Source organism: Schistocerca serialis, chromosome 4 (assembly GCF_023864345.2).
Source record: "Schistocerca serialis cubense isolate TAMUIC-IGC-003099 chromosome 4, iqSchSeri2.2, whole genome shotgun sequence".
Taxonomy (NCBI): Eukaryota; Metazoa; Arthropoda; class Insecta; order Orthoptera; family Acrididae; genus Schistocerca; species Schistocerca serialis.
In genome coordinates this window covers 637,359,839-637,372,094 of record NC_064641.1, presented here as the reverse complement: position 1 = coordinate 637,372,094, position 12,256 = coordinate 637,359,839, and the positions used below count along the sequence as shown (strand labels likewise).

General features: G+C 39.5%; 1 protein-coding gene across 2 annotated transcripts in view; it reads left to right on the top strand.

Moving 5' to 3' along the window:
* The window catches only part of LOC126475486 (fatty acid synthase), a 97,382-nt gene that overhangs the window by 59,091 nt on the left and 26,035 nt on the right, over positions 1-12,256 (top strand). For both annotated transcript variants that reach the window (XM_050103393.1, XM_050103392.1), the window contains exons 2-12: positions 6,530-6,771; positions 6,884-7,036; positions 7,185-7,358; positions 7,569-7,769; positions 7,875-8,113; positions 8,839-9,069; positions 9,171-9,362; positions 9,468-9,596; positions 9,703-9,933; positions 11,194-11,383; positions 11,841-12,070. In XM_050103393.1, coding sequence (XP_049959350.1) covers positions 6,543-6,771; positions 6,884-7,036; positions 7,185-7,358; positions 7,569-7,769; positions 7,875-8,113; positions 8,839-9,069; positions 9,171-9,362; positions 9,468-9,596; positions 9,703-9,933; positions 11,194-11,383; positions 11,841-12,070 — 2,199 coding nt within the window. In that variant the 5' untranslated portion in view covers positions 6,530-6,542. The remainder of the gene's footprint in view (positions 1-6,529; positions 6,772-6,883; positions 7,037-7,184; positions 7,359-7,568; positions 7,770-7,874; positions 8,114-8,838; positions 9,070-9,170; positions 9,363-9,467; positions 9,597-9,702; positions 9,934-11,193; positions 11,384-11,840; positions 12,071-12,256) is intronic.

The window sequence follows — 12,256 nt, the reverse complement described above, 5'->3', positions numbered from 1 at the left end:
TTTTATTTTGTCTGGACCTCTCGTTCTTATATATTTGTACAATATCATCATCATCATAGAACGAGCGGATGGTACTCTAGCAGAAGAACCACAGGAGGTTTTGAACAGATGGCAAGAATATATTGAATGTCTGTATAAGGGGGATGAAATGCAAAGCGAAATTAAGGTTGAAGAGGAGCAATATGTGCCAAAAGATGGAAAGGGGTTTACCAACTTGGAAGCAGAAGCAGAAAAGGCGCTGAAGGAGATGAAGAATAGAAAGGCATGTGGAATAGATGATTTGCCAGCAGAACTGTTGAAAAGTCTGGGAAACAAGGCAAGAAAAGAAATAGTCTACCTCTGCAACGAGATATATGACAAAGGGGAATGGCCTGAGGACTTCGCTGCAACAGTTATGATAGCAACAGAGAAAAAGAGAAACACTAAAAATGTGAAGAGCACCGGACCATCAGCCTAATTTCTCATGCAGCTAAAGTCTTGCTGAGAGTGTTGAATAGAAGGTTATATGGCAAGCTGGATAGAGGGATTGTAGAGGGGCAGTTCGGATTTAGAAGAGGAAAAGGAACAAGAGACGCTATTGGCCTGCTAAGAACTATAGGGGAAAGATATATAGAAAAGGGTAGAGAAATCTTTGCTGTTTTTATAGATTTAGAAAAGGCTTTTTGACAGAGTTCAGTGGAACAAGTTGATGGATATCTTGAAGAGGAAAGGAGTAGATTGGAAAGAAAGACGACTGATACAGAATCTATATTTACACCAGAAAGTAAGGATAAGGATTGGAAATGAAATGTCAGAAGAAAGCAGCATTGGACGAGGTGTTAGACAAAGTTGTTGCCTCTCCCCACTGTTGTTTAACGTATACCTTGAAGAGATTATTGCGAAAAATTTAGACGGGAAAAGAGTAATATGTATTGATGGAAAGAGAATAGAATGTAGAAGATTTGCTGATGACATGGTATTAGTGGCAGAAAGTGAGCGGACAGTGAATAACATCCTCAAAGATCTGAATGAAGCTTGTGTGGAATATGGAATGCAAATAAACACAGCAAAAACAAAGAGTATGGTCATCAGTACAAGACATACTGTCCAATATTAAAATAGGACAATCTACCATTAGCCAAGTAAGTAAATTTAAATATCTCGGAAGCACAATAACTGAAGACTTGAGATGTCACCAGGAGGTGAAAACTCGAATTGCCATAGCGAAAGAGGCATTCAACAGAAAGAGGAGAGTCTTATGTGGCAAATTCGATAAAGGACTAAGGAAAAGGCTTGGCAAATGTTTTGTCTGGAGTGTGGCACTATATGGGGCAGAAACATGGACACTGAGACGAGAGGATGAAAAAAGGTTAGAAGCATTTGAGATGTGGATGTGGAGGAGAATGGAGAGAATACGCTGGATGGAAAGAGTGAGTAATGAAAGAGTATTGGAAAGGATTGGTGAGAGAAGATGTCTGCTGAAGGTTGTAAGAGAAAGGAAAAAGTACTGGTTGGGACATTCATTGAGAAGGGAGTGCTTGCTAGTAGATGCGTTGGAAGAATTGGTTTGTGGGAGAAGACTGAGAGGAAGAAGGAGATACAAGATGATAGACGACATAAAGGGAAGAGGAAATTATGCAGACCTGAAGAGGATGGCAGAAGACTGGACAGACTGGAGAACTACCATGTGAAAACCTGCCTTTAGGCAGAACACTGATGATGATGTACAATAACAATTATTCAAAAATAAAAATAGTTCTGTGTTCTATAAACCGGTTCAGCTGTTATCTGATCGTGAACAGTACGTCCGGTTTTCGACGCACTGCTGAAGACAAGAGCTTCCGGATAAGCATTAATTTCTGACGAACGTTTTTGTGTGCAGAAATTATATAAACACATTGAGAACAGCAAATAGTGGATAGCACAATGTCGTTCATAACTCTAAACTTCTTATTTCGCTAACGGCACTGCAAAAGAAACTTAGGAAAAAAGAATGAAAACTATCTCCCAACATACAGAATAGTATGCTTTTTCTTTAAGTTTGTATTAGCCACAGACTTTGTATTAGAAGGAAGAGAACGAGTATAGAGCCTACTTTCGTCCTAACCCCTGACAAGTTTGAACAGGACTATTCCGTTCGATATAACGTCACTCGGTATCAGCTGGTCGGTGGGAGCTCAAACGTCACCATGACATGTTCAAGATACCTCATTAAAGAGCGATGGGAAAATCGCCAGGACAGTTTGTCATTGTTTTGATTAATGAGTCGACTGACTGACCAACATTGTACAGCAACGTTGCGTTATGCGGCCGTGGACTAAACGTTAGGCTGCAATGGTGGAGCCTGCATTCCTGGACCGGCTTTGGCACAGCAATCGCATCATAATTTGGGAAAAATGTACACTGGATTTGCCAGGGTACGAAAAAAACACAGGCGGAGGACACCCAGTGCAGCAAGACAAGGTGGCAACTACCTGAAAGGATTACGCAAAACTTGAATTTGAGAGATCATTTTGTGTGCGCGGTAAAATTCTCTCTCTCTCTCTCTCTCTCTCTCTCTCTCTCTCTCTCTCTCTCTCACTCACACACACACACACACACACACACACACACACACACACACACACACACAAAGAGGGGAGGGAAGGGGGAGAGATAGAGAGAGAGAGAGAGAGAGAGAGAGAGAGAGACTTGTACTTGTCAACACAGGAAGGAGCTTGTTACACCGTCCATACTAGTCTAAATGTCTGACCTTTTCTCAACCTGATCGCTCGGCATTTCCCTTACACTACTTGCCGGAGTTAGCTACTCGAGTCGTCAGCTTATGCACGTTTCTCCAGTTCTGTACCACCTACCGTATTGTCATTTTAATCAGTCTTATTTTGCAATATGACTCGCAGCTTGAAATTGGAAGGCAGTTTTTGTCATATAGACGGCACAAAATAATTTGCGAATGCTATTTTCGCTGCCCAATAGGTACGGACGTCGCTAGCGACGTGCTGTGTGACTCAATTCGAGGTGTTTGTATTAGAGGCGAACGGAACACCTCACCCTCTATTAAAATATATTACACGTCAGACAAATGTGGACATAAAAGTTTGATACTAAATTTCAAAATACTATCCATTTACATAATCAATCTCCACAATTCGTAACATCTTGCTATAGCCGCAAGGCATTGACGCCCAATACTGTCGCAGTGTAATAACGCCGTAGGTTTCTTGAGCTCAGGGCAAGATGAGACGAAGTACTTCTTGAAGCAGTTTGACTTCTTTAACGGATGGTGGTACAGATATAATAAACTTGCGCTGTCTGCTTCCGAGCGGCGAATCTTTGCACAATCTCACCTAAAATGAAGTTTCCTCTTTCTAATCATGTAGTGTTGGCAGAAGAGCCAACACTGTGTTTCTAGAAGAGGCCGAAATGCACGCGTTTAATTACACGCTGACTGGCGTGAGGTCTGGAACGGGAAAATATATTGAGAATTGCAAATAAAGTACGTAGTTGATATAATACTTAACTTTAATCCACAATTGTAGAACATCTGTCGTTACGGTACATGCTTCATAATATTAATTATCAACTGCTATGGCGCCTTGCTAGGTCGTAGCAAATGACGTAGCTGAAGGCTATGCTAACTATCGTCTCGGCAAATGAGAGCGTATCGGTCAGTGTAGCTTCGCTAGCAAAGTCGGCTGTACAACTGGGGCGAGTGCTAGTAAGTCTCTCTAGACCTGCCGTATGGTGGCGCTCGGTCTGCTATCACTGACAGTGGCGACACGCGGGTCCGACGTATACTAGCGGACCGCGGCCGATTTAAAAGCTACCTCCTAGCAAGTGTGGTGTCTGGCGGTGACACCACAAATCACGTGCTTTTTGTTTCTTTCCTCGTATTCATGCATGTCAACAAGATCGGTTGGTCGGATAAATGTGTGTAAGGGATACGGCAGCATTACATATTACATTGGCAAGCAGGTCTCCTGAGATTGCAAATTTAACTAACGTCCGACCACCAAGCCGCACATCGCTCTACCATGGTAGGACTTGAGAGAGATCTACATTATGAACATATGGACGAAACCTAGTAACAGTCCAGCGATCCCCTGTATGGAAGTGGAGTAGCACAGACTCACTCTACTGTGACTACCGGCTATTGGGAAAGCTGGACAGCGCTGGAGGCATTGCATTCGTATCCGGAAGCAACGGGGCTCAAATTCCCATTCGGACGTTCAAATGTAGATTTTCTATTGTTTCCCTAAATCTTTAATTTTGAATTCCCGGCCAATGCAACTGAATTGGACACAGCCGATTCCCTTCTCCATCCTTGTCAGAGCTAGCGCTCAGCTAGTCGTCTATCTTCCGTGTTTAACATTTGATCTACTTATTCGCTATATCAATTGCAACTGAAGGCTTTCGGCGATGAACGATGAAACTTCAGTACCATTGTATTGACAAGTGATACGCGTAGCGTTACCTACAGAAATGATTATGGAGTGGGATGCCAAAATTTTGACATGATTAGTTACATCTCTAATATTTTATCAATAGAATAAAGAAACACGTCAGTAGAATCACCCTGCAAGTAGACCTCTTTAAGTGTTTTATTTTTTTCTTTCTTTGAAGGTCACGAGTTAATATTTTCTTTCATCGTGTCATTATGTGCTCGAATGATACCGGATACGGTATTTGGTCGATGTACTGAATAAATAGTCGTATACATGAGTGGTACCAGTACCATTTGCGTAAAGCAAGTTGACACTCGGCGTGTTGGCTGTTGGAGCAACCGAAAACGTTTTTCTGGTGCTCGAATAGTAGAGAATCATTATTATAGGATCATCAGTTACCGAAACAATTCTCATCGTTACCGTTCCTCCTCTAATAAATTTTCAACTCTCATACCTTGGGAAAAACACTATTACCCGTCTCTAGCCTAAGTTTACATGCTTTTTTTCCATTTCAGATACTTTAAATCATTTGCTTTTACTGCGGTCAGTTTGTGTGATTACAAAGCTGGCGTTAAAACACCATCCACGTAGGTTGTTGCATGTGAAGCCCGAAACCCAATGTTTCCATCTTAAGGCTAGCCTAAAATGGGTGCAACGTTGGAACAAAACCTATGTTGATTAGTTGAAGTCCTTGCAACAAATAAATGTAATCACACAAAATAATGGTGAACATCTGTCAAATTTTAAATCAAACTGCACAAACGATTTTAAGAACACGAGCTGAGGAAAGAGTTGGTAAAATCTGCAATGTATTCAAAAATTAAAAGAATAATTTCGTTGTGCTTCATTGTAAATAATCTCTGATATGTAGACTATTTCCGTGTGGCCTGATGGTCCGTTCGGGTACACTCTTGAAAATATATGAAAAACGAGTAAATGTTCCAGCTCTACGTACGAAAATGGTGATTTTATAATTAGTTACACCAAAGAAAAATCTGAAAGAGCCTTACCAGGGCAAAAAAAGTAACAAAAGTATAGTTGTTCGTTAATGTATCAGAATAATACTATGCGAGAATCCTTGCAAAGCTCTGCAGTCTAATCATTTATATTCTAACAAAGTCCACCCATTTCAACAAAACAGGATTTCCTTACATTATTTGTTCACCTTGTTAATATTTTCATTTGTATCGTTTCGTAGGACCTCGTCAGCGGCAATACACTGCACATCTGGACGTAATGAAAAATGAAAATTAGCATCCCCGTTTCTGATCGGATTTTTCATATTAAAAGACCCAGTCATAATGTTAAGAACAGAGTAATTTAATGGCGGGGGTGGATATCATGAAACCAAGTCTGCCCATAAGGCAATTTGATGAGTTACTCCGAATGTTACTGCTATTCGTAAAGAAAGAAGTGCCAATCGACGCAGTCTGAAAACTATATGGGTGATCGAATTTGCAGATCTGCCTTACCAGTGGTGATAGTCGAATCGGGGCAGTTTACACGCAGCACTTGCTCTGGAAATACAAACATTCACATTCTACCAGTAAGCCTTACTTGTCGTCAGAGATCCTGAACAATTTGTAGCGTGTGTGCCAAAAATTCATAGAGTAAAACATTGTTTTGTGGCATGTTTATGGTATCTTTGCGATACGTTGTTGTTTGTAATTAAGATGGTTGGAATCTGTCGTATAATAGATTTTGAGAGTCATATCACTTTACACCCTAGCTGAAACAACAATCATGCCATTGTTGTACCTGTGCGTGCAGTATTTCTACACAACCAGAAAGGCATAAAAATAAAAGTGACAGTGCCAACAAGTTTTAAAGGCTCTTTTGGCGAGGTTTATCTGTATACGTCATATAACAACACTGGAAAAATAAATCGGCATGAACCCGTTCTTAGTTTGAGAAAAAAATGGTTTATGATGTAAGTGTTCGCTTTGCTGTAACTTTAACTAAGTTAATAAACCAATTTCTTTATTCTCACTAAGCTGCTAATTAAGTGTTAAGTGTACTTCTTTCGTAACAGATTTTTGTTTAAGGAGTTGTCCACTTGGTAATTAAGCGATTAAGTGAACAGCGGTATGTTATTTATTTTGCAGGAAAACAGAAAACATGCCAGCCCGTTTCCCAGAAGTTGAAGTGCACGCTCCGGTAGGAGTGAGAACAGTTGACACATCTACAGTAAATTCCGTGCCCAACGGTCACTGGAACATGGATGATGACATTGTTATTACTGGTATCTCAGGAAGGTTACCAGAAAGTTCCAACATAGAAGAATTTAAGCAACAACTCTTTGAAGGTGTTGATCTAGTGACAGATGATGAGAGAAGGTGGCCATCTGGTAAGCATTCATTCTTTATTGGTTGCGAGTATTATTATTGCTTAAATAATTGTTACTTCAGTGTGAAAAATTGTGGGTTAGTTAAAGTACCATTTTGTTTCTGTGTTTCTAGGCCTGTATGGCTTGCCCACTCGAACTGGAAAACTGAAGGATCTGGCGCATTTTGATGCTACATTCTTCGGAGTACATGCAAAGCAGGCCCATGTTATGGATCCCCAGTTGCGAATGTTGCTTGAATTGACACATGAGGCTATAGTTGATGCAGGTTTGTCTTATATACATGTATGAATTAGCTCATAATGATGCAGCTTGTTTTATATTCACGGTTTTACTTTCGTAACATTCTTGAATCCATTCTGGCTGGATCTAACGTGTGTGTATGTATATATATGTGATATGTTGTTGCAATTCAGGAGTAAACCCTGTTGATGTCAGAGGATCAAGAACAGGAGTTTTCATTGGAGTATCTGACAGCGAGTCTGATGAGTATTGGACAGCTGACCCAGAGAAAGTCAATGGATATGGTCTTACAGGCTGCTGCCGTGCAATGTTCCCAAATAGAATCTCGTACACATTTGATTTCTCAGGTATGTAGGCCTGTAATTTACTGAGCTAAAGAAACTGTGTCTGATCGCAAATCAGAGTTCGAATTTTGTTGTTACAAATATTATTGTGTGGCACTGAATTTTATTTGATCCCGTAACTTGACATGTAATTAGCATGAAACATCATATTGGATATTTATGCCATCTTGCTACTGGGAAGAAATCTGAATGTTTCCTTTCATGTTATTTTAGGTCCCAGCTATGCCATTGATACAGCTTGCTCCTCCAGTATGTTTGCTCTCCAGCAAGCTATGAATGCTATGCGCACAGGACAATGTGATGCAGCTATAGTAGGTGGTGTTAACCTGTTGTTAAAGCCCACATGTTCACTTCAGTTCCATCGGTTAAGCATGCTCAGCCCTCAGGGAATGTGTAAAGCATTTGACGCCTCAGGTAAGTTTGATAACATTTGAGTTACTAATTTTAGAAATTAATTTCTTTGTGGCTCTGAGTGTGCTAATTATGCTCACTAAACTAATCTGATATTTTCCTCTATAGGCAATGGATATGTACGCAGTGAAGCCGCAGTTGTAATTTATCTCCAGAAATCTTCACAAGCCAAACGTGTTTATGCAACAATTGTGAATGCAAAGACCAACACTGATGGTTATAAAACTCAAGGTATAACTTTTCCATCTGGAGAAATGCAGAAGAAACTTGTTAAAGAAGTTTACGCAGAAGTGGGACTCAACCCTTCAGATGTATCCTACGTTGAGGCGCATGGTACAGGTACTAAAGTAAGTTTGCTGTAAAATCTTTACTAAGCATATATTTGAAAAGGTTGGAAGTGACAGTTATAAGAAATCGTAACTATGCATGTTCATCAGTATATCATACTATTCATATCATATTAATAACTACAGCATAGATACCAGGTCCAATGGGGTAAGCCTATACTTGTTCTTTCCTAATGTTTCAAAACACTGGTAAAATGTTCACTAGACTTGTAGAGTAAAAAATTTTCTGTCAAGCCACATCTACATGACTCACTGTTCTGGGGCAGTATGTCGTTACGGAAATATAAAAGTTGGCATTTCAGTGTGTTGTACGCTCAACTGAAATCTGACATCTCAGTACATTTTTTCAAAGAAATGTTTTTTGTTTGGTTATTGCACAGACTAAGGCAAATTGACCACAGTGGATTAGATAGTAGATAAGGTACTTAGAACTATCTTTCAGTTTGTAGAAATAATGACAGTGTTTTGGAATGTAATGGTCTTTGTCTTCAGTTGCTACATTTTCACATCTTGTTATATTGACTGATGACCCATAATGACTAGGTTGGTCTAACATGAGGATGGCCCTTGTCAGCTAGCTGAGACCTCTGCACATAGCCATGTTTCAAGGAGCAATTAATTTTGATTTTCATTATTGTTCTAGTATAGAATTGTAGATTTATATTTTCAACAATATTACAGTTTTCCATCCTGTTCTCCATTACTGAATGTTTTTTTTTCCCCAGGTGGGAGACCCTCAGGAAGTGAATGCTATTGCTGACGTATTCTGCAAGGATCGCAACTCTCCGTTGTTGATAGGTTCTGTGAAGTCCAACATGGGTCACTCAGAGCCAGCATCTGGCCTATGTTCCATAGCAAAAGTTGTTATAGCTATGGAAGCAGGCTTTTTGCCAGCAAATTTGCACTTTAAAGAGCCAAATCCAGATATTCCTGCTCTCTTGGATGGCCGGCTTCAGGTACTAAAAGAAATCAGAAAATCTTACTTCAATCTCTGACAGTTCCTCACTTAGTGCTTGGTTGTATTTAATGTGTACATGATATTTTCTTGTTTCGGTAGGTTGTTGATAAAGCAATTCCATGGAATGGTGGTCTAGCTGCTGTAAATTCTTTTGGCTTTGGGGGAGCAAATGCACATATTGTTCTCCGTTCAAACCCAAAACCAAAGACACCAGCTATTCAAGATGGTGTTCCCCGTTTAGTTACAGTTTCGGGAAGAACAGATGAAGCAGTTTCAGCATTTCTTGAAAAAGTATGTATGAGCTATATGTTGTAAATGGTAGTCCCGAATTGAATATTTGCTTTCTTGTTTTACTCTTGACATCCCTAATTATGACTGTCATATCTTACTTTGTAGATCGAAAACTCTCCTAGAGATGACGACTTAATCAGCCTGCTTCATGAGATTCATGCTACAAATATAACAGGACATAATTACAGAGGCTTTACGGTCTTGGGTGGAAGTTCCACTCTGAGAGAAATTTCTGTAAGTAAAGTTTGCTTTCTGCCTATCTTCATTGCTACAGTTTTTCGTTGGATACTTAAAACACAAAACTAATTTTTATTTTTTTTCCCCTGAAATCTTATTTCAGCATTTTGATGGAGAAAAGCGACCTGTATGGTTTGTCTTCTCTGGAATGGGCACCCAATGGCCTGGAATGGGAAGTGATCTTCTCCAGATTGAAGTTTTTGAGAAGGCAATTAGAAAATGTTCTGAAGCACTACAACCAGAAGGTGTAAACTTGTACGACACCATCGTCAATGGAACAGAAGCGACATTTGACAATGTTCTGAATTCTTTCATTTCAGTTGCAGCAATTCAGGTGCGCACTTTAAAGTGTAAATTCTTTATATTGGCTGCATAAGAAAAATATTATTCCCTCACCATGAGTAGACATCAGTGATCAAAAGTGGGATGATTGAGAGCAGGCCTAAATCTCAAATGCATAAAACTGGGTCCCTTTATCTGAACCTAGGGAAAATGTTATAAACAAAATGTAATATATTTATTAACAGTGAAGATGTATTGTGGGATTTTCAAAGTTTGCATGATAGACACAAGTGGAATCAAAATTGTGATTGTAGTTCTTTTCTTACAGCTACAAGTTACAGTGACATGTGTACCCTCTTCAAGTGTACATTTCTGGGTCAAAGTACACTTTATGGTGTAAGCAGCTTTTCTGTTGCAAACTACAGTTGGTGACAGTTCACACAGTGAATGATTGGAAGTGGAACATGAAGAGAGATAAGTAGGATGATTAGACAAGATGACGAAACCAATTAGAAAGCAATGTTCGATAAATGTTGTTGTGATGTGGAGTCCATAAAATTATGTGGAGTTAAAATGCAACGTATTGTGCGGAATGTTGTCATATAAAACAAAAAATTCTGTAAAATTTAAACTATACTCTTAGTTTCCTTTGTGACTGCAATTGATCAGTGGGCTGCACTGCAAATCAGTCTGTCTCCACAACTAGTTTTCCTCCAGTAACATTCATTGGATTTGCTAATACTCAGTCAGAGTATAACATTTCAACCTAACATAGACCTCTGGCTAAGCTACGGATCACCATAGCCAGTTTTCTTGCACTCACATTTGTTGACTTCGCCAACTCACATCGAATGTTGGAATAAGAAACAATATCCCAAGAAATTGTGTCGTATTCTGAGAAATATACAATACAAGAAATACATACAGAAAGCAGTTACCAACTTTATATAGCCATATCACTAATTGTCAATCTCACTCTATCCATGTTGAAAACAAAAGAAATCAATTCGTATCTTCTGTTGAAATAAGTCATTAGGTTGAGCTATTCTCATTGGCAACTGTACACTATCACCTGATGCGCTACAACAAATGGAAACGAATTGCCAGCATTAGAAGAGTTGCCAACACCTTAAGTGCACTTTATCCTGTTTCTGTTCTTCTCTCTATTTATTCCTGATATTAAACAAAAGAACTACAATTCAGAAAAACAGAGCCTTGTACTGGCTTGTGCTTGTAATTGTCATATTTACTACTAGCTAATACTTTTTGCTTATGTATGTAACAACAGAACTTGTGTTTCAAAACATTTCAGGTAGCGTTGGTGGACGTACTCTCTTCACTCGGCATACACCCTGATGGAATTGTTGGACATTCAGTTGGGGAATTAGGATGTGCATATGCTGATGGCACATTCACTGCAGAACAGACAGTTCTTGCTGCATACTGGCGAGGTCGCAGTATTCTTGAGTCTAAGTTGCCTCGTGGAAGCATGGCTGCTGTTGGTTAGCAATTTTGCCTATTTAGCTTTAAGAGACTCAAATTTGGGAATAGCTTTAGATGCATGTCTTAGAGGCAGTAGATTAAATATTCTTTATTTTGTGTAGGCTTTAAGGGAGTGATTTCAATAGATCGTTTTGGAATTCTTGTGTTAATGCTATTCTTGTTGCTCTAAATCATGTTGTCATTCCATTTAAGAACTATGAAATGAAGTGATTAAAGAATGAGAAGTTTTAAGAGTATTGTATTTATGTCTTTAACGGATTTTAGAATCAATCATTTTTGTTATGTACATATAACACTGTGTGTGTGTGTGTGTGTGTGTGTGTGTGTGTGTGTGTGTGTGTGAGAGAGAGAGAGAGAGAGAGAGAGAGAGAGAGAGAGAGACCCACCCTTGATTGTATTTCTTAGGCACTTGAACTTAATCAAAGTAACTTTTTTTTTCGCTCTCTCATTGAACAGGTCTAACCTGGGAGGACGCTAAGGCTCGATGCCCACCAGAACTTGTTCCTGCTTGTCATAATAGTGCTGATAGTGTGACAGTTTCTGGCCCTCCTGATGCCATTGCTAAGTTTGTGAAAACCCTTCAGGCAGAGGGAATATTTGCAAAGGAAGTCAATAGCTCTGGTGTGGCGTTTCACAGTCGCTACATTGCTGATGCTGGCCCAAAGCTGAGGAAATGCCTTGAAAAGGTGTGCTTTATTTACAGTTCAGATACTTATCAATAACAATTAATAGTCTTGAGCATACTTTTTGTGTTAATTGGTGTACATTTAACCCTTTCCACCCCAACTGCGAGTGGCGCTCATAGTTCTTACTTGCTCCATTCACAAATCTGACTATACTAGGCATCAATGCTGCGTAGTGCTGCCATGTAG